At 52.2% G+C, this 21,372-nt stretch overlaps 1 protein-coding gene across 2 annotated transcripts; it reads left to right on the top strand.

Annotated features, from left to right (window-relative positions):
• Positions 1-551: 551 nt before the first annotated feature.
• On the top strand, positions 552-21,261 carry LANCL2 (LanC like glutathione S-transferase 2). Of its 2 annotated transcripts, none has more exons than XM_076052495.1 (9): positions 552-725; positions 5,175-5,292; positions 5,876-6,083; positions 8,851-8,998; positions 11,871-12,017; positions 14,046-14,228; positions 14,930-15,106; positions 16,687-16,759; positions 18,668-21,261. In XM_076052495.1, exons 2-9 carry the CDS (start codon positions 5,232-5,234, stop codon positions 18,742-18,744), a joined length of 1,074 nt encoding a protein of 357 aa, XP_075908610.1. In that variant the 5' UTR covers positions 552-725; positions 5,175-5,231; the 3' UTR covers positions 18,745-21,261. The 2 variants fall into 2 exon arrangements, with proteins under 2 accessions (XP_075908610.1, XP_032831362.2); XM_032975471.2 differs by having other exon boundaries at positions 661-1,211.
• The last annotated feature ends 111 nt before the right edge of the window (positions 21,262-21,372 follow it).

Below are 21,372 nucleotides of genomic sequence, written 5' to 3'. Positions count from 1 at the left end.
GGCCGTATACGGCCCGGGGGCCGTACTTTGCCCATGTCTGCCCTAGGGGGTCGTCCATAAATGACGTCACGCACCTAGGAGGGGGGGAGGGGGTCAGACGTTTGTGACGATGTGTGACGACGAGGGGGTGGGGGGGGGTTTGAGAAATGTGACGTCACGTCAAAATGCGCAACTTTAAATAAATATAGACAACACGTTCTACTGAATTAAATAGACTTTATAATAAATGTTTTCTCCTACAACATCAGAGTGTAGCGCCACATTAAATACGCCACACTACAATGACAATAGTTTAAAGCGATTTGAAGCATGCTTTATATTTTTTGGGGGGGGGGGGGGGCAGAGCTTTGTGACGTCATATTTGAGGGGGGTCTGACTCTTTGTGACGCCGCGTGACGAGGTGGGGGGGGGGGTCAAAAATCGTACAAAATCGCGTGACGTCATTTATGGACGGCCCCACAGACAAAGACCCCCCCCCCCCCCGTGTAGCCCTAACAGACTGTTTGGGGCGAGTGCCGTCGAAGATTAAGCCACCTGTGAATGTGGGTGGGTGGGGAAGGGGGCCGGCCAGCCAGCACCACGCCCGGCCGCCTTTGTCTCCCCAGTGGCGATACTGACACATCGCACCGGGTACTCGTTTGAGGCTGAGTCCACCTAGGGGCGGGCGGGCGGGGGAGAGGTTCCCGCTTCGTGGCCGGCGTTGGTGGCCGCGAACTCCTCTCACAGTGCGTAGAGGACTGCGCGTCAACAACATCGCGGCACAACATTACACACCGCTATTGTCTTAATTAAACCCATCGATCCGCTCGTCACCGCATTGCCAAGCAACCGTTTATCGTTGAATGTCATCTGATCGTTTGTGCCGCAAAAAGGCACGGGCGGACAATTTACCTCAGCGTAGATTTTGTTTTTGTTTTTAAACGTTTTATTTTATTTTAAACCGACGGTGCAAAAAAAATATTTTTGTGATGCTGTGCAAATTGCTGTTGTTTGCATAATTTTAGGAGGGTTGTAGCTATTGCGTTAAGTGCGCGTGCCGTGTGGTTGACGAGAAGTTGTTGTTGTTCGTGGTGGTGGTGGTGATGGGAGAGGCCATGTCGAAGCGCTTTAAGTCGGAAGCTGACGAGATGGAGGAGAGGTATTTCCAGAACCCCTACGCGGAATATAACTCGGCACAGCCTCCCGTGGATTTATTCGACGCTTCGGGGAAGGTAACCGTTGTTGTTTGTTGTGCTGTTTGATACCTTAAATCGGGATTTTTTGTTGTTGTTGTTGTTGGTGGTGGTGGTGTTGCTGAACCGGGGTGGGGTGGGGGGGGGTGCGCGGCCACGATCGGCAGCCGGGCGAGGCGCGCCACTCCCGGCGGGGGTCTCTATCCGAGGGTCGGTGGCTCTCTAGGCCCCGAATCGTGTTGATCAACATTCGATGCATACCACGCACAGCGTTTGCTTTAGAACCACGCAAAGTGCACGCACTCCACACGCACGATTGGTTTTTTTTTTAAATGTTGCGTTATGATATATATCTATTTTTCAGCGGCCGTGTGAGGTGCATACTGAAAATCACGCGCGATTTACTGTATTCGTACGCCGTATATTATACCGAAAAACGAATGAGCACATTATCATCATCATTATCATCATCATCTTTGCCGGGCATGGTCTGCCTCGTCTTTCGCGATCCCGCAAAGGCAAACGTTCCGCATCGCTCCGTCTCCCTCGTGTTGGAAAAAACCGCGCTGTCTTGCCCCCTGTTCGCGATAAATAACAACTGATTTTTTTGTTGTTGTTGTTAAATACTCATTCTAAATGTTACATTCTGCGCCCGAGTGCAGCATACGGAAACTCGACCTAGAAGGGGTTCTCCTCGGCCGCGGAGATGGGAGCGATTTAAATCAGCGGTGGATTATAATAATTACTCCGTCGGTAGGACGGTGAGGACGGTTGCCTTCATCCAGCAGTGGATAGCTGTCGGCTGAGGTTAATGTGAAAACTTAAACTGTACAGTGCGTGTGATGTTCTTTGTACAGTACTGGATGCAGGAGGGGGTGGTCCAGATGTCTTGTGACACCCCCCCCCTTAATTCATTTACCCCAAATTTTTTTTTAAACTTTGCATTTTTAATTGCTTTTTAAAAATAAACCTTACTTAAAACTATTAATCTTCGTTGGTTCTTTCGGTAAAGTCACGTAGAAGATGAATCCTTGCAGTCACGAAAGCTTTAAATCGAAATAAAACTATTAAGTTTGAGAGAATTAAATGGGAGGTCACCAGACATATGGACCCCTCCCTGTTACATTTGAGTAACCATGTCGCTCCATAATGTTATAATGGGATCATCAATGATTACAACTCTTTAAAAGCAAGTTCATAACATAGGCTGGCAATGCTGCGTGTATTAGGATAAAGTGATGTGATTCTACTTAATGTATTGCTGTACAATCTTGGAAGCTAAGCGTGTTTGAACCTGGGTTGGATGTTGGATGGGTGACTAGTGCATGGCAGGGTGTCATAGGCAAGGTTTATACTGGTAGGAGCCTCCTGGTTACACCACCAGCCCACAGGGGATTATTGTGTCCGTCCGTCCGTCGCGCATACAAAAATGAGAGGGCTGGGTGGGGAGGGGCTGGGTGGGGAGGGGCTGGTCACCCCGTGGTGCCCTTATAAAACTCAACGTTTAACCTACTCACGCCGGCTTGTGCCCGCCCTCACAGTCGGGCACATTGTGCGGAATACACCACGTGGTGCCGCCGTTGACCCTGGCCATTGACCGAGCAACCCAACGTTCCTACCAGCTCCCTCCGCAGGAATGTGTTTTTGCCATGTGGGCAACAGAAGGTAGTACAGCAACTTAAAATATTGTCCTGTTCTTCTTGCTCTCGCGTCAATTCCCACCGCCCCCCTCTCCCCCGATCTTCACCAACTGTGACTGGTATGGTGAAGTATGGTTAAAATAATGAATCTTGGCCGACATGGCCGTGGGGAATCCTTCATCCAGCAGTGCATTGATGAAGGACTTTAAACATGTTTTATTGAATTAATGACGCATTTACATGGTTCTGGCCACTCACCCCCTCGTGTGCCTTGCCGGCCTTCGTAGGTGCTCGACTGACAGCACTTGCCCAAACAGTCTGTTACAGGCTATACGGGGGATCTTTGTCTTTTTTTTGTACACAACACGATGCCGTGTGTTTTTTGCAAGAAGTCAATTCGGAGTGTCTCCACATTTTCACGGCAGCTGCATTGAAAAATGTTGATACTGCTACTGATACTCCTGCTGTTGTGGAGTGACTCATGCTGCCAGCTATGGCTGCAAAGTCTGGTCGTACATGTTATGTATATCCTTTATTGTTAAATGTGAATCACAGTTCCTATGATCACTGTTAACATTGTTTTTATAGCTTCATTTGGTGATTTCGAAAACGTTTTGGTTTAGCCATATTTGTTTGTTGTAGTACAGAGTTAGACCGATAACTTGAATCAAAATTGTCTTATGGTTGTTGTTGTTTGACTTGCATCCCACTGGGATTTTTGCACACAGCGTTGATACACGGTGCTTTTTCTGGAAGACTTTGCTGTTTTTACCTGGATTTTTCTGTTGCGCTTAGTCACTTTAAGATGTTTTCTTGTTCACGTTTTTGTTTGTTGCGGTTGCACCCAATTCAAGAGCCGAATGGCTCACAGGGCTTTACCTAATAAATAAAACTGAACTGAAACTGAAACAGTCTCTCCCGGAGGATGGCTACTCTTAACTCCTACAAAGTAGTACCAATTTTATCGACCCCCCCCCCCCCCCCGATAGAGACGATGGTCTTAACAGATACCCGAATAGAAAATTAACCCAGAGTGAGAAAGTTAACAGCAGCGTCACCTGGGTGGATCTCACAAGCATGTAATGTAACGTGATGCCCAGCCCTCTATCAATGCAAATAAGGTAACGTTATGTTGCTCTTTGGCTCTTTCGGTAAAGTCACGTAGGTATAAAGAACCAAAGGCTATGGATTCCTGCAGTCACGAAAGCTTCAAGTCAAGATTGAACGTTATGTTAGTCAGCCACAGTGCTTTGCGAGCACCAATATGAGGCTTCACACTGCTTTACATTCAAACACGTGTTTTGCATTGGAGGAAACCGGAGCTTCGAGAGAAAACCCACCACACATATGAGGGCAGAACCCTTAAAGAGGTTCGCACAGACGGGTTCACTCGCACAACTCACACTGCTGCCATCTACGGAACCACGCCGCATAACACGGAGAGTTTGTCATATGTACGCGATTCACCCACAGAATCACATTCTTTATTTACGCCGGAGGCATCCGACGAACAAAACAATACAAAAACACAATAGGAGTGCAAAGTATAGGAAAGGTAAGCAAATCACACGAAAAAAAAATCTACTTAAACTATTTTTTATTTTGCCAGGTAAGGCCCACTGAGCTATTTAACTCTTTTTCAGAAGCGCGACTGTGGCAGAGCGAGCAGCTCGTCATTCAAAAGGTCGCAAGTTCAAAGCCTGCTTGGGGGTTGACTCGGCCCATCATCCCTTACTTCGGGGTCGATAAATTGGTACCAAATTTTGATTTAAAGCTTTCGTGACTGCAGTAATTCATATTCTTAGCTCTTTCGGTAAAGTCACGTTTGTGTTATAGTCGAAACGTCGTGAGAATTTTTATTGTTTTATATATTTTATTATTTTATTGTTTCCCTTCAACGTGACTTTACCGAAAGAGCTAAGAAAATTGGTACCACTTTGTGGGGAAGCCAACAGCAGTTGTCTTGTGGATAAACCTATAAACATTTTTTTTTATTTTACCAAGTAAGGCCCACTGAGCCCTTCAGCTCTCTTTTTCAGAAGCGACCTGCCCATAAACGATAGCTCAACGAAGTGGCTTATCACGTGGAAATGTATAGCAGCCAGATAGTATAAATGCACGTTAAAATCATCCACACGACTACGGGGAGAACACGCAAACTCCAAATTTACAGGCGTCAGGGTCGGGATCGAACCCACGTGGCTTATCATCACGTGTTAAATGTATGGCAGCGTTGGGGTCGCAAGGCGTGAGCCGCCACGCACGGCTTCATGGTGTCCGGGCAGTCTTCGGGGTCTGCAAAAACACTTTACCCGGGAGGTAGCGATAACTGTGATCACATCTCTTGCCTCCGTCGAGGCAGATCAGCGCGGCGTTCGAGGGACGCCTGACTGCGAAGATCCATGACCTGGTGGCACAGATGGAGGAGGGGCTGAAGACGGCTGACCCCCACGACTACTCGGGCTACACAGGCTGGACAGGTGAGGTGGACAGGCCCGCTCGCTCTCCAGCTCACTCTCTGTCCTGCTCACTCGCTCTTCCAGCTGGCTCGCTCTCTTGCTCACCCACTCGCTCTCTCGCTCATTCGCTTACTCGCTCTCCCGCTCATTCGCCCACTCGCTCTCCCACTCACTCGCCCACTCGCTGTCTCGCTCACCCACTCGCTGTCTCGCTCACCCACTCGCTCTCTCACTCACTCACTCTCCTGCTCACTCGCCCACTCACCCTCCCGCTCACTCACCCTCCCGCTCACTCTCCCGCACTCGTCTGTGTGTTTGTGTTTGCGGTGTGTATTGTAGTGTGAGTAGTCCAGTGTATGTGTTTATCGAAATTGGTCCCAGGCCTCCCGTAGGTCGACTCAGCCTTAAATAAGTACCTTATGCGGTGTTTAAACATTGTCACCGGGGAGACAAAGGCGGTCGGGCATGGTGCTGGCCACCCACCCCCTCGTGTGCCACAGTGCCGGCCTTCATAGGTGCCGCTACTCGCGAACAGCACCTGCCCCTAACGTTCTGATGAAGGCCACATGGGGGATCTTTGTCTTTGTGTACACTGCGTGTGCAGGCATCGGCCTCCTGTACGTGCAGCTGCACCGTGTGCAGGGGGAGCCGGGGCAGCTGCAGCGGGCGCTGGACCACGCCAAGCGCTCACTGCGCGGCCTCTCGGGCCGCCGCGTCTCCTTCCTGTGCGGCGACGCGGGGCCGCTGGCGCTCGGCGCCGTCGTGCACCACAAGCTCGGCAACGCCGACGACAGCCGGGAGTGCGTGCGCCAGTGAGTGGTGGCGCGCGCCAGTGAGTGGTGGCGCGCGTCAGTGAGTGGTGGCGCGCGTGTGTGTGTGTGTGCACCAGTGAGTGGCGTGCGCCAGTGAATGGCGCGCGTGTGTGTGTGTGTGTGTACCAGTGAGTGGTGCGCGTGTGTGTGTGTGTGTACCAGTGAGTGGTGCGCGTGTGTGTGTGTACCAGTGAGTGGTGCGCGTGTGTGTGTGTGTACCAGTGAGTGGTGCGCGTGTGTGTGTGTGCACCAGTGAGTGGTGCGCGTGTGTGTGTGTGTGTACCAGTGAGTGGCGTGCGCCAATGAGTGGCGCGCGTGTGCGTGCGTGCGTGGGGAGCGGTGTTGCCGCAGCGGTTAGCGCTACGCTGCGCTTCGAACCCGGCCACCCGAGTTCCATTCCCGCTCACAGCCAACACCAGTGACGATTATCTGAACCAGTCCCGGGCCACCCCTAGGTTGACTCAGCCTCAAATGAATTCCCGGTGGCGGTGTGTAAACATCGCCACTGGTGAGACAAAAGCGGCTGGGCGTGGTGCTGGCCACCCACGCCTTCATGTACCGTGCCGGCCTTCATAGGTGCTACTCACTAACAGCAGTTACCCCAACAGGCTGTTACAGCAGCGGTCCCCGACATTTTTTGGCACCAGGGACCCGGTTTCATGGAAGATAATTTTTTTCACGGACCGGGGGGGGGGTTCATAATGTCCCCCTTTTCAAAGAAGCTCTCCAGCTACGTTTGTTTTTTACTCATTGTGGCTACTAGGGGTCAGCTTGTGGGCTTACTCATTGTGGCTACTAGGGGTTAGAGCTTGTGGGCTTACTCATTGTGGCTACTAGGGGTTAGCTTGTGGGCTTACTCATTGTGGCTACTAGGGGTTAGAGCTTGTGGGCTTACTCATTGTGGCTACTAGGGGTTAGAGCTTGTGGGCTTACTCATTGTGGCTACTAGGGGTTAGAGCTTGTGGGCTTACTCATTGTGGCTACTAGGGGTTAGCTTGTGGGCTTACTCATTGTGGCTACTAGGGGTTAGCTTGTGGGCTTACTCATTGTGGCTACTAGGGGTTAGAGCTTGTGGGCTTACTCATTGTGGCTACTAGAGGTTAGAGCTTGTGGGCTTACTCATTGTGGCTACTAGGGGTTAGCTTGTGGGCTTACTCATTGTGGCTACTAGGGGTCAGCTTGTGGGCTTACTCATTGTGGCTACTAGGGGTTAGCTTGTGGGTTTACTCATTGTGGCTACTAGGGGTTAGCTTGTGGGCTTACTCATTGTGGCTACTAGGGGTTAGCTTGTGGGCTTACTCATTGTGGCTACTAGGGGTTAGCTTGTGGGCTTACTCATTGTGGCTACTAGGGGTTAGAGCTTGTGGGCTTACTCATTGTGGCTACTAGGGGTTAGCTTGTGGGCTTACTCATTGTGACTACTAGGGGTTAGCTTGTGGGCTTACTCAATGTGGCTACTAGGGGTTAGCTTGTGGGCTTACTCATTGTGGCTACTAGGGGTTAGAGCTTGTGGGCTTACTCATTGTGGCTACTAGGGGTTAGCTTGTGGGCTTACTCATTGTGACTACTAGGGGTTAGCTTGTGGGCTTACTCATTGTGGCTGCTAGGGGTTAGAGCTTGTGGGCTTACTCATTGTGGCTACTAGGGGGTTAGTTTGTGGGCTTACTCATTGTGGCTACTAGGGGTCAGCTTGTGGGCTTACTCATTGTGGCTACTAGGGGGTTAGCTTGTGGGCTTACTCATTGTGACTACTAGGGGTTAGAGCTTGTGGGCTTACTCATTGTGGCTACTAGGGGGTTAGCTTGTGGGCTTACTCATTGTGGCTACTAGGGGTTAGAGCTTGTGGGCTTACTCATTGTGGCTACTAGGGGGTTAGAGCTTGTGGGCTTACTCATTGTGGCTACTAGGGGTTAGAGCTTGTGGGCTTACTCATTGTGGCTACTAGGGGTTAGCTTGAGGGCTTACTCATTGTGGCTACTAGGGGGTTAGCTTGTGGGCTTACTCATTGTGGCTACTAGGGGTTAGCTTGTGGGCTTACTCATTGTGGCTACTAGGGGGTTAGCTTGTGGGCTTACTCATTGTGGCTACTAGGGGTTAGCTTGTGGGCTTACTCATTGTGGCTACTAGGGGTTAGCTTGTGGGCTTACTCATTGTGGCTACTAGGGGTTAGAGCTTGTGGGCTTACTCATTGTGGCTACTAGGGGTTAGAGCTTGTGGGCTTACTCATTGTGGCTACTAGGGGTTAGCTTGTGGGCTTATTCATTGTGGCTACTAAGGGTTAGCTTGTGGGCTTACTCATTGTGGCTACTAGGGGTTAGAGCTTGTGGGCTTACTCATTGTGGCTACTAGGGGTTAGCTTGTGGGCTTACTCATTGTGGCTACTAGGGGTTAGAGCTTGTGGGCTTACCAACACCACGTGACTGAGACAAGAGCGCAGTGCAGAAAAGAGGCACGGACGGAAGTGGTAAATAATAAAATAATGGGGGCGGGCCACGTGCGGACTCACCGCTCTCACCTCCTCCTGCTGCTGTGCGGCCCGGTTCCTAGCAGGCCACGGACCGGTAGCAGCCCGCGGGCCGGGGGTTGGGGACCCCCCCTGTGTTACAAGGCTATACTGCTGCTGTTACAAATACCTTTACTGCTGCTCCTCTTACTGATGTTACAGCTGCTGCTGTTACAGCTGCTGCTCTCACTGATGGTTGCTGCTGCTGCTGTTACTGCCGCCGCTGTTACTGCCGCCGCTGTTACTGCCGCTGCGACGAGCAAGACTGCTGGAGCTGAAGAGCTCGGTGGTGGCGCTGGAGTCGGATGTCCCGGACGAGGTGCTCTACGGCCGCGCGGGCTTCCTCTTCGCGCTGCTCTACGTGCGCGCCGAGCTTGGGGAAGAGGCCGTCCCCGCCGGGGTCATCGACGAGGTGCAGTCGACACTGTCGCGTACACGCACCTCTCCGACCTTGCTCCGCCACCTCGTCTCGAGCTCCCTCCCCCTGCCCGTCTCCCTGAGCATTGTGACGACGAGGAGGTGCCCACTTCTACGCTTCCTCCACCTCATCGTGAATTCCCTTCCCTGACTCTACGAGGTGAATCCCCTCATCCACCCTTGCTTCGCCTCATCTTGAACTCCACGACCCCTGCCAGGCTCTCTTGTGCATTGCAACGGCGAGGTGGAGCCCACGTCCTTGTGAACCATATTCTCTGACTATGGTTCACAAGGACGAGGCGAAGGAGCGCGCCAGTCTACTACGAGCGCAGTGTCGCAGGTGGAGCGAGGGTCTGGTGTGTGTGCAGTGAGTTCAACTGAGTCGCAGACGTACGCTCAGGAGGCAACACATTCATTTAACACCAACACACAGGGGTAACTGCCCCTTAACAGAATAACAAGCGATGGTGGTGACCACCAGGCTAGCTACACTAGTTACCACGTGACTGGTGTAGTTAGCCTGATGGTGACCACCAGGCTAACTACACTAGTTACCACGTGACTGGTGTAGTTAGCCTGGTGGTGACCACCAGGCTAGCTACACTAGTTACCACGTGACTGGTGTATCTAACCAGGTGGTGACCACCAAGCTAGCTACACTAGTTACCACGTTACTGGTGTAGTTAGCCTGATGGTGACCACCAGGCTAGCTACACTAGTTACCACGTGACTGGTGTAGTTAGCCTGGTGGTGACCACCAGGCTAACTACACTAGTTACCACGTGACTGGTGTAGTTAGCCTGGTGGTGACCACCAGGCTAGCTACACTAGTTACCACGTGACTGGTGTAGTTAGCCAGGTGGTGACCACCAGGCTATCTACACTAATTACCACGTGACTGGTGTAATTAGCCAGGTGGTGACCACCAGGCTAACTACACTAGTTACCACGTGACTGGTGTAGTTAGCCAGGTGGTGACCACCAGGCTAGCTACACTAGTTACCACGTGACTGGTGTATCTAACCAGGTGGTGACCACCAAGCTAGCTACACTAGTTACCACGTGACTGGTGTATCTAACCAGGTGGTGACCACCAAGCTAGCTACACTAGTTACCACGTTACTGGTGTAGTTAGCCTGGTGGTAACCACCAGGCTAGCTACACTAGTTACCACGTGACTGGTGTAGTTAGCCTGGTGGTGACCACCAGGCTAGCTACACTAGTTACCACGTGACTGGTGTAGTTAGCCAGGTGGTGACCACCAGGCTAGCTACACTAGTTACCACGTGACTGGTGTAGTTAGCCAGGTGGTGACCACCAGGCTAGCTACACTAGTTACCACGTGACTGGTGTAGTTAGCCAGGTGGTGACCACCAGGCTAGCTACACTAGTTTCCACGTGACTGGTGTAGTTAGCCAGGTGGTGACCACCAGGCTAGCTACACTAGTTACCACGTGACTGGTGTAATTAGCCAGGTGGTGACCACCAGGCTAACTACACTAGTTACCACGTGACTGGTGTAGTTAGCCAGGTGGTGACCACCAGGCTATCTACACTAGTTGCCACGTGACTGGTGTAATTAGCCAGGTGGTGACCACCAGGCTAACTACACTAGTTACCACGTGACTGGTGTAGTTAGCCGGGTGGTGACCACCAGGCTAACTACACTAGTTACCACGTGACTAGTGTAGCTAGCCAGGTGGTGACCACCAGGCTAACTACACTAGTTACCACGTGACTGGTGTAGTTAGCCGGGTGGTGACCACCAGGCTAACTACACTAGTTACCACGTGACTAGTGTAGCTAGCCAGGTGGTGACCACCAGGCTAACTACACTAGTTACTACGTGACTGGTGTAGCTAGCCAGATGGTGACCACCAGGCTAGCTACACTAGTTACCACGTGACTGGTGTAGCTAGCCAGGTGGTGACCACCAGGCTAACTACACTAGTTACCACGTGACTGGTGTAGTTAGCCAGGTGGTGACCACCAGGCTAACTACACTAATTACAACGTCACTAGCTACTACTGACCAGGACCACATCTCGGGTCCACGTCCACGTGTTGGAGACTCTGTAGGACATAGAACGTAGACGAAGGTTTCTTCAGGATGAACAACAATGCCGGTCCCTCTGGGGGACCCGGCTGATATTCTCTGTGGCATGGCCGGCTCCGCCCTTGGCCACGCCCACCTTCCAGAATCCTCGAGCAGGATCAGGACCCCGACCACGTGACCACCCCTAGCCCCCCACACGGGGCCCCTTTGTAGACTTAACCGGTCACGTGTCCTTTTGGGTCAACCAGAGTGCCATGGCCTTGAGTAACCTCGTTCCTTCGGCCGGTACTCCCACACCCTATCCTGTAGGGGCTGGCACTGCACTCCAAGCGTGGTGCCATCGAGCGCTGTCAATCAGCGCTGACCGGGCCCCTCCAGGGCCGGTACTGCACCCACACCAGAGTGGTGTCGTTACACCACACGCCGTGCCTCTCTAGACCCGGCAGTACGCGGTGACATCCCGCGATGTCACTACATGTGTGTCCACGCGTGTCAGGTGTGCGCGTTTCTGCGCGTGTGCTTACCTGTCCTCGTGTGGGCGCGTGGTGGCTAGCGGTACCGTAGTGGTTAGCGCACAGCGCCACGAACCCGGCGACCCGAGTTCGATTCCCGCTCGCAGCCAGCACCGGTGACGATCATCCGAGCCGGTACTCGACCTTCCCTAGGTTGACTCAGCCTCAAACGGGCACTTGGGTGCGGTGTGCAAACGACGTCGGCCGATCGTAAGTGCTCGCCGCTACCAGCGCATGTGCGCGCCGACAGCCCCGTTGGAGGCCACACGGGGGACCTTTGTCTTGCTGCGCGCGCGTAGGTGCGCCTGGCGCTGGTGGAGTCGGGCAAGGCCCTGGCAGTAACGGAGCGCAGGGCTGAGCGGTGCCCTCTGCTCTACCAGTGGCACGGCAAGCAGTACGTGGGGGCGGCTCACGGTCTCGCCGGCATCTACTACATGCTCATGCAGGTGCGTGCGTGCACTCCGCGCCCGTCGCGTCGCCACGCCGTGTTGCCAACGCGCATCATCGCACCGTGTACCACGCGTCACAGCGCCGTGTACCACGCATCACAGCGCTGTGTACCACGCATCACAGCGCCGTGTACCACGCATCATCGCACTGTGTACCACGCATCATCGCACCGTGTACCATGCATCACAGCGCCGTGTACCACGCGTCACAGCGCTGTGTACCACGCATCACCACACCGTGTACCACGCATCATCGCACTGTGTACCATGCATCACCGCACTGTGTACCACGCATCACCGCACCGTGTACCACGCATCATCGCACTGTGTACCACGCATCACAGCGCTGTGTACCACGCATCACAGCGCTGTGTACCACGCATCGCACTGTGTACCATGCATCACAGCGGTGTACCATGCATCACAGCGCTGTGTACCATGCATCATCGCACTGTGTACCACGCATCATCGCACCGTGTACCACGCATCACAGCGCTGTGTACCACGCATCATCGCGCTGTGGACCACGCATCATCGCACTGTGTACCATGCATCACAGCGGTGTACCACGCATCACAGCACTGTGTACCACGCATCACCACACCGTGTACCACGCATCACAGCGCTGTGTACCATGCATCATCGCACTGTGTACCATGCATCACAGCGCTGTGTACCACGCATCACCACACCGTGTACCACGCATCATCGCGCTGTGGACCACGCATCATCGCACTGTGTACCATGCATCACAGCGCTGTGTACCACGCATCACAGCGCTGTGTACCACGCATCACAGCGGTGTACCATGCATCACAGCGCTGTGTACCACGCATCATCGCACTGTGTACCACGCATCATCGCACCGTGTACCATGCATCACAGCGCTGTGTACCACGCATCACCACACCGTGTACCACGCATCACAGCACTGTGTACCATGCATCACAGCGCCGTGTACCACGCATCACAGCGCTGTGTACCATGCATCATCGCACTGTGTACCACGCATCACAGCGCTGTGTACCATGCATCACAGCGCTGTGTACCACGCGTCACAGCACTTGTATCGGATGACCGCCGTGCATCACAGGTGTTATGGGCTTACGCGATGGGGTGTAGAAGACAGTTGCAGCAAAGCTCCGAAAGGTTTCGGAGTATATGGGGCGATGGTATCTACAAATGTTTTCGGTATTTTACTTCAATGCTGTACTTTGCTTTTTGTTTTCATCGTTTCAGTGACCCCCGACTCACCCTTGTGAATGAGACATCTCTTGCCTCCTGGAATTCTAAAACGAACGCGAAAGCTTCTAGCTTGCCAAGATGCATGTGTACGCAAGACGCGGTTTCGCCGCTCGTGGATGATTTCGGCTCTTAACTCTTCGCCGCACGGCATTCGCTCCTCGCTCTCGGAGAGGGGTCGACGCTCTATCCCTCAAAGACGAGGTCCACATCTTTGCCATACTCTCTGGTTCTATTCGGCAAAGTCACGTAGGTAAAAAATAAAACAACAAAAATCACGACGTTGCGGCCACAACGCAAGTAGCCTTCTTCAGGTGAAGGAACAGAACTGTCGGGACGACAGAGCTTCAGTGCATTGAAGCTCTTGTCGTCCCGACCTACGCGACATTACCGAATAGAACCAAAGAGTATGGAATCCTTGCAGTCACGAAAGCTTCAAATCTAGAATCTTTGCCATACCGCCTTCTCCTGGCGAGCCGGGGGTACGGCACCGCCTCCTCCTAGGCGCCCACGAGAAGGGAGGGTCGCAACGCTTGTGCGTCGGCGCTGTGTTGCCCGGCGCATGTGTGCGTTGAGCTTCTTTTGCACCGCAAGGGAATGCCTTTGTTAGATGGTCAGACCTAACGGCTGAGCGACGGTTAGCGTTTGTCAGCAGAAAAAAATCTATATAAAAATTCGTCCGCGAGGATGACCGGGAATATCTGGCGACGACGGTTTCCGCTCCCCCCCCCCCCCCCCCGCGCGGTGTGTGTGTGTGTGTGTGCGCGCGCCCGGCCTCAGCAGCCGGGCGCCGGCATGAACAAGGAGGCGTCGGCGGAGCTGGTGAAGCCCAGCGTGGACTACGTGCGGCGCAAGCGCTTCCGCTCGGGGAACTTCCCCTCGTCGCTCAGCAACGAGTCCGACCGCCTGGTGCACTGGTGCCACGGCGCGCCGGGCGTGGTGCACGCCCTCCTGCAGGCGCACCGGGTGAGCGGCAACGCGCGTGCCCTTCTTAGCGTTACGCAGAGAGAGAGCCCAATAGTGAGATAAGAGAGATGGACGATAAGAGCCGGAGAATGCATTTGTGAACACCGGCAGTGGCCAACCTGTAACGGGCCAAGAGCCACAAAGTGCCGATGAGTTCTGCAAAGAGCCAAGTGCGCGCATACAGGGACTCCTCGAGTTACGGACGTTCGACTTACGAACTTTCAGACCTGTCCGTATGTCCAGTTGCCTGTTCGGACCGAGCCATGAGTTCAACCGCCACGCAATGGATGGTGGTGGTGGTGGCGGCATCTACATTTGCAGAACATGAAGAACCAGTGGCGTCTACATGTACAGGAGATTGTACAACTGTTAAAACCATTCCCCGTGTTTAGCGTGCACGCCGTACAACGTGTTTGCAATCGACAGCAGAAAAGTTGGACGTGCGAACAAATCGACTTACGAACGGACCTCTGGAACCTAGCTCGTTCGCAAGTAGAGGAGCCCCTGTATATGTGTATATATTTCTAGGCAGTTTTCGGCAGAGCACGCGAGACATTCATCATTCTCTGCTTCCCGTGACAGTACGCGTTGTGGGTTAGACGGCGGGTGGCCACCGCTGGTCCACAAACCCCCGGGGTGGGGGCCTGCCGACGGCGATGACGGGGATTCTTCGCGTCTCTGTGCGTGCACGCTCACGGCAGGCGTTTGGGGACGAAAAGTACCTGCGTGACGCGCTCGAGTGCGGCGAGGTGGTGTGGCAGCGCGGCCTCCTGCGCAAGGGCTACGGCCTGTGCCACGGCGTCGCGGGCAACGCCTACACCTTCCTGGCGCTGTACCGCGCCACGGGCGAGCACGGGCACCTGTACCGCGCGTGCCGAGTACGTCACGGCGCTCCCCCTCGCCGCAGCACCCCCCCCCCCCCTCCCCCCCGCTCCCCGCGTGCGTGTTCGGCAAGAATAATTTTGCAAATTGTAACGTGGCGCATTTCATCCGTAGATCCCTACCAATGCGGCACCGTGTATGGAAAGCCAGGAGGTAGGCAGGATATGGAGGGTAAATGGCTAGAACTAGTGGGGGGGGGGGGGGTAAAGGCCAGTTTACCCACTCACTCACCCTCTCACACAACCACTCGCTCACCTACTCATCTACTCGCTCACCCACTCACTCAACCACTCACTCACCCATTCACTCACTCACCCACCCACCCACTCACCCACCCACTCAACCACCCACTCACCCACCCACTCAGAACCAGGGTAAACGGCCAGAACTAATGGGTGGTAAAGGCCAGTTTACCCACTCGCTCACCTACTCATCTACTCACTTATCCACTCACTCACCCACTCATTCACTCACCCACCCACTCACTCACCCATTCACTCACCCACCCACTTACTTACCCACCCACCCACTCACTTACCCACCCACTCAGAACCAGGGTAAACGGCCAGATCTAATGGGTGGTAAAGGCCAGTTTACCTACTCACTCACCCTCTCACGCAACCACTCGCTCACCTACTCATCTACTCACCCACTCACTCACCCACTCACTCACCCACCCACTCACTTACCCACCCACGCATTCACCCACTCACTCACTCAGAACCAAGGCAGGGGTAAAGGCCAGTTTACCCACTCACTCACCCTCTCACTCACTCAGAACCAAGGCAGGGGTAAAGGCCAGTTTTAAAGAGGCGAGTTTTCAAGACAGACTTACATATAGCGTCACGATTCTCATCGTTCTTAACGGCAAAGCCAAAGCCTTCCAGAGCTTGGGAGCTGCACCTGGCAAATGACCGATCGCCAACATCGTTGACGAATACAGTAAAACCTTGGATTGCGAGCATAATTCGTTCCGGAAACGTGTTTGTAATCCAAGGGCACTCGTATATGAGTTGTGATCATGTGACGCTCGGCAGATAAAGCGTATACGTTACTGCTCGTATTGCAAGAAGACCTCGCTCGTTTATCGAATTAATAGTTATTTAAAATGTTTGCTCGTCTTGCAAAACACTCGCAGACCAAGTTACTCGCAATCCCAAGGTTTTACTGTAGCATGAACCGGTCCTGAGCCTCCCCTGGGTCGACTCGGCCTCAAATTAGTATCCAGTGTGGTGAATAAACATCATCACTTAAGAGACAAAGGCAACCGGGCACGATGCCTTGCCGACCGCGTTGCTTTGCCGGCCTAATATGCACATGCCAATATCGCTTGCTATAATATGGAGGATCTTTGTCTCTTTCTGCGTATGTCCGTGTGCATGTGTGTGCACGCTTGTGTGTGTGGAGAGTGGCTAGCGCGCTGCGCTACGAACCCGACAACCCGAGTTCGATTCCCACTCATGGCCAACACCAGTGACGGTTATCTGAACCGGTCATGGGCCCTCCCCTCGAGCTTTATAGCTCATGGGAGTCCTCCTGCAGTGTAAATATTCTGATTCTAACTCTTGATTTGCAGTTTGCGGAGTGGTGCTTGGATTATGGAAAGCACGGATGCCGGATTCCAGATCGACCCTTCTCACTATTTGAAGGTATAACACAAAGATCCCCCGTATAGCCTTGAACAGACTTTTGGGGCAAGTTCTGTCAGCGAGTAGCACCTATGAAGGCCGGAACGGTACACGAGGCGGTGGGTGGCCAGCACCGCGCCCGACCGCCTTTGTCTCCCCAGTGGCGATGTTTACACACCGCACCAGGTACTTATTTGAGGTTGAGTCGACCTAGGCGAGGCCCAGGACCGGTTCAGATAATCGTCACCAGTGTTGGCCGTGAGCGGGAATCGAACCCGGGTCGCTGGGTTCGTAGGGCAGCGCGCTAACCGCTACACTATCGCTCCCCACTCACACGTGTGCACAGGCGTGTACACATGTGCACAAGTGTGTACACGCATCGTGCACCCCGTATAGCCTTTAACAGACCATTGTGACAAGTGCTGTTAGCGAGCGCCTATCAAGGCCGGCGTGAGGGGGGGGGGGGGGGGTGAATGGCCACCAATGCGCCTGGCCACCTTTGTCTCCCTTGTGGCGATGTTTAAACATCACACCAGGTACTCAATTTTCTTACTTTTACTTGTTTCAATTAACCAGGTTAAGGCCCACTGGGCTATGTAGCTCTTTCTCAGAAGCGACCCAGCCACATATGACAGCTCAACGAAGTGGCTTGTCACTTGCGAAATGTATAGGAGCCAAGTATAGATTTGAAGCTTTCGTGACTGACTGCAAGGATCCATACTCTTTGGTTCTATTCGGTAAAGTCACGTCGATAAAATTCCTTTGTCAAGGCGTTTTGTTTCCCAGCTTATTTCCCTTCACACCAACATTTGTAAACTCCTCCCCCCCCCCCCCACCGTGCCGGTCCTGTACAGCATTTTATGCTAATTCCTTTGTCAAGGCGTTTTGTTTCCTCTCACACAGCTTAAAAGACGCGACCTGGGCTTGGCTTTCTTCACTCCAACGCTGTCCTCTGGACAGTACGGTCCCTTCACCTGATGAAGGCCACTTGTGTTGTGGCCGAAACGTAGTGATTTTTGTCGTTTTATTTTTTACCCCACGTGACTTTACCGAATAGAACCAAAGAGTAAGCAGACAGATACTCTAAATGCACGCAGATTGCGGAGGGGAAAACCGGAGGACCCTGGAGAAAAATCCACGCGAACCCACGGGGGGAGAGACGCGCATCACGGTCGGGATCGAAACTACGTCAATCCTTACTCTTTGGTTCTTTTGGTAAAGTCATCACGTAGGTAGAAAAATAATGATAGATCACGTGACGTTTCGATCGAAACAACAAAGCAATCGTCATCAGGTGGGACAACCACAGCAAGAAAAAACTGAAGTAGGCTTTTTTTTTCTCTTGCCGTGGTTGTCCCATCTGATGACGATTGCTTTGTGTTGCGGTCGAAACGTCACATGATCTATTATTATTTTTCTACTTACGTGACTTTACCGAAAGAACCAAAAGAGTGGGATTCCTGCAGTCACGAAAGCTTCAAATCACAGATTGATACGTCAATCCTGTATATCAGGCGAGGTAGTTAACATCGTCCATCCGAATAACTGCCAAATCGCTCTCTGTGGTGCTAACGTTAAAAAAAAATACGCCACATTTTCAAATTTTTCCTGCCGTGGTTTTCACACCTGATGATGATTGCTTGTGTTGCAGTCGAAACGTCGTGATAATTTTTATTGTTTTATATTTTTTTATTATTTTATTGTTTCCCTTCTACGTGGTGACTTTACCGAAAGAACCAAGAATATGAATCCCTGCAGTCACGAAAGCTTTAAATCACAATCTTGCCGCTCGTGTGTAACAGCTGCACACGCAGCAGCTGTATATTCATGAGCGCTGCCTCGCAGTTCGTGCCTCGCCGTTGTGTGGATGAGCCAGCAGAACAATGTTTGCACTTCCCCCACACCCACACCCCCCCTCCCCCCCCGCAGGTATGGCTGGGACCATTCACTTCCTCGTGGACATGCTGAGACCAGACACGTCCCGCTTCCCCGCGTTCGAGTTGTAACGCGCGAGCGAGGACCGCGGGGCCGCACGGTCACGATTGCGATCGACACGGTGGCTAGGAGATGTTAACTCCCTCGCCTGTTATACAGGAGGTCGTGGGTTCGTACCCGACCCTGACGATGCCTGTAACCATTTCGGAGTGTGAATGTTCTCCCCCGTAGTCGTGTGGATCTTTGCTCTGGGTCCTCCGGTTTTTCCACCACCACATTTAGAATCGACGTCACGCGTTGATGGCCGCTTTAAATTTGCACGCGATGATGATGAGCCCACTTCGCTGAGCTATCGTTTGCGATAGCCAGGTCGCTTCTGGAGGAAGCTATGCAGCTCAGCGGGGCCTTACGTGGTAAAATAAGCGTCGGTAATTGACGGGGCTCGTTATCGCGCGTGCGTGCTTGCGCCCGTACCGCAGCGAGTCACGGGGCGGAGGGGGTTTGGCGGATCGCTCCGAGATGATTGCGCAGCGAAGATGCCCGCGTCGTAGGGTGGTGGGTACAGCAAGCAGGCTGCCGACATATCTCCACACGACACTTGAGAGCGTTCACTTCCTCTGGACGCGAGTTTCGTACGGCTGCTCATTTTTTTTTTTTAAAGGGAATTCAACCTTATGGCGGCGGAACCCCCCCCCCCCGGGGGTCCCGAATAAACGGAAGTCAAAATCGTAATTTATTTATTTTGGGCGACTCCCGTCCCACCGCGCACATAAACGCCGCGACTCACCTGGTGCGGATCGCTCTGTTGTTGTGTCGTCCCAAGCGCAGCGAGGACAACTGCGTAGAAGGAACAAAACTTTTAAACTTTGATTAGCGCACCGTGTAGAGCTCGTCGAGAGGAACAGATCGCCGTGTCGTTCGCTTTCAGCAGACATAAAACGACGTTGCAGCGCAGTTTGTGCGACGCGGGGGGACTTATGGGACCCCCCTGAGTTCCGCCATAAGGTTCAATTGACCAAATCTAAAAAAAACGCGTCCGTGTTAAAAGTATTGAAATATATATACACACGAGCGCCGAGTGCAGCATGCGGTGGTCGGCCTAATAAACGTGCGCTCACAAACGCTGCCAAGTTTAAACAAGGCGAGGGGAAACTGGCATGGTACCACGCCCCCCCCATGGCTTAAAATGAAAGGCAGAGGGAGAGGTTGTCTAGATTCTCTCGTTTGCTTTTTGAATTGCTGCAATTCATGGTCACAATTTCATTCGTGGTTTATTTAGTTTTTACTTTGTCAATATAGCAGCCTCGAGTGGCTGGAGGAGTCACGTGAGCTGGGGTTTGGCTGCGATCGACGACGCGCATGAAATAAGGTCCGACGAATATAGTAGCGTCGGTTGCTTTCATTAAAAAAAAATTGTGAACGAGATGGCGCCACCTTGGCGAGATGTTACCTCTCCCTGGTATGCAGGAGGGGGCGCGGGTTCGATCCTGACCCTGGAGACCTGCTGGAAATTTGGAGTTTGCATGTCTCCCCGTTGTTGCGAGGATTTTTCTCTGGGTCCTGTTTCCCCCCTCCAGTTAGAATCTGTGCGTTTCGAGCATTTGTGGCTGCTTTAACTTTCCACATATGCCACATGCCACTTTGTTGAGCTATCATTTGTGGCCAGGTTGCTTCTAAAAAGAGCTAAATAGCTCAGTGGGCCTTAACCTGGTAAAACAGTTGTTTTAATAGTTGTTTATTTTCTGACAATTTGTGAATATAGCAAATTCAAGATTTTTGTTAAAAGTCCTTAAGTCAGTACTTGCTAAAAAGTTGACCGAGGCTTTGTCCTTTGTAGTTAATTTGTCGTGTAAAATGTCTCGTGTAAAAAATTATTGGAAACTTAGAATAAGTAGACTTATGACAACTGAACATTCCTCAACAGTGGCCATAAAAGTGTATATTAGGTAACGTTTCAGGCAATGGCCCTTCACAGCATAGAGGCCAGAGATAGTGGCTTCTGTAGAGAGTCAATGCCTGAAACATCACCCGCTTCATATTTTTCCTTTTAAAGGCATTTATTGACCATTGAGTATATTGTTGTTTGTGCACCACGGCTAACGTAGTCACCAAATAATTTGGTGATCTCGAGATCGACTGGAAGTGCAAAGCACAAAAGCAGTACATTTAAAAATGGGAAATATATTTTCAAAGTCTGGGAAAAGTGATCTCGCGACAATTTTCCGTGTCGTGACCATTGCAATCATATCGTGAAAGCAACACGGCAACCTAAAAACGCGAACCCATGGACACATTCAACATATACGAATCGCCAAAATATTGCTTCCGACAACTCTATGCATGTATTCCACACCAGAAAAAATGTTATCTTTGAGCTACTCCAAAGTTGCGACCTGGTCCTTAACGCTCATGAAAGCCGACATTGAGTGTGCAACGTTAACCAGGTGTACATTGTTTATTCGCGTCTCTGTCATCCAAGGCTGTGTTGTTTCTGCATGGGAATATAGTGCGATTTTATTTTCTAAAACGTGTCTTTGGTTGTTTGCATTTTGTCAAAGGAAATGCCTTAAAAAGTCTCATTGAAAATGGATATTTGTCAACATGTGCTTTTGCCAGTGGCAGCTAGGGTCTAATATGGGTTTGTTGGGGGCCCCATCTACAACATTTATTTCATTTCGGACACTTTGAAGCTAATAAAA

The sequence above is a fragment of the Petromyzon marinus genome, chromosome 56, assembly GCF_048934315.1.
Source record: "Petromyzon marinus isolate PM22_M1 ecotype Great Lakes invasive population chromosome 56, UKy_Petmar_22M1.pri1.0, whole genome shotgun sequence".
NCBI lineage: Eukaryota > Metazoa > Chordata > Hyperoartia > Petromyzontiformes > Petromyzontidae > Petromyzon > Petromyzon marinus.
This window is presented reverse-complemented; position numbering and strand designations above follow the sequence as displayed.

Bases quoted from the DNA above. Each gene is read 5' to 3' on its own strand.
- LANCL2 (XM_032975471.2), top strand. From the start codon at position 1,083: ATGGGAGAGGCCATGTCGAAGCGCTTTAAGTCGGAAGCTGACGAGATG. The intron at 1,212-5,174 runs GTAACCGTTGTT...CCGTCGAGGCAG, and splicing joins TATTCGACGCTTCGGGGAAG to ATCAGCGCGGCGTTCGAGGG. The intron at 6,084-8,850 runs GTGAGTGGTGGC...GCGACGAGCAAG, and splicing joins AGCCGGGAGTGCGTGCGCCA to ACTGCTGGAGCTGAAGAGCT.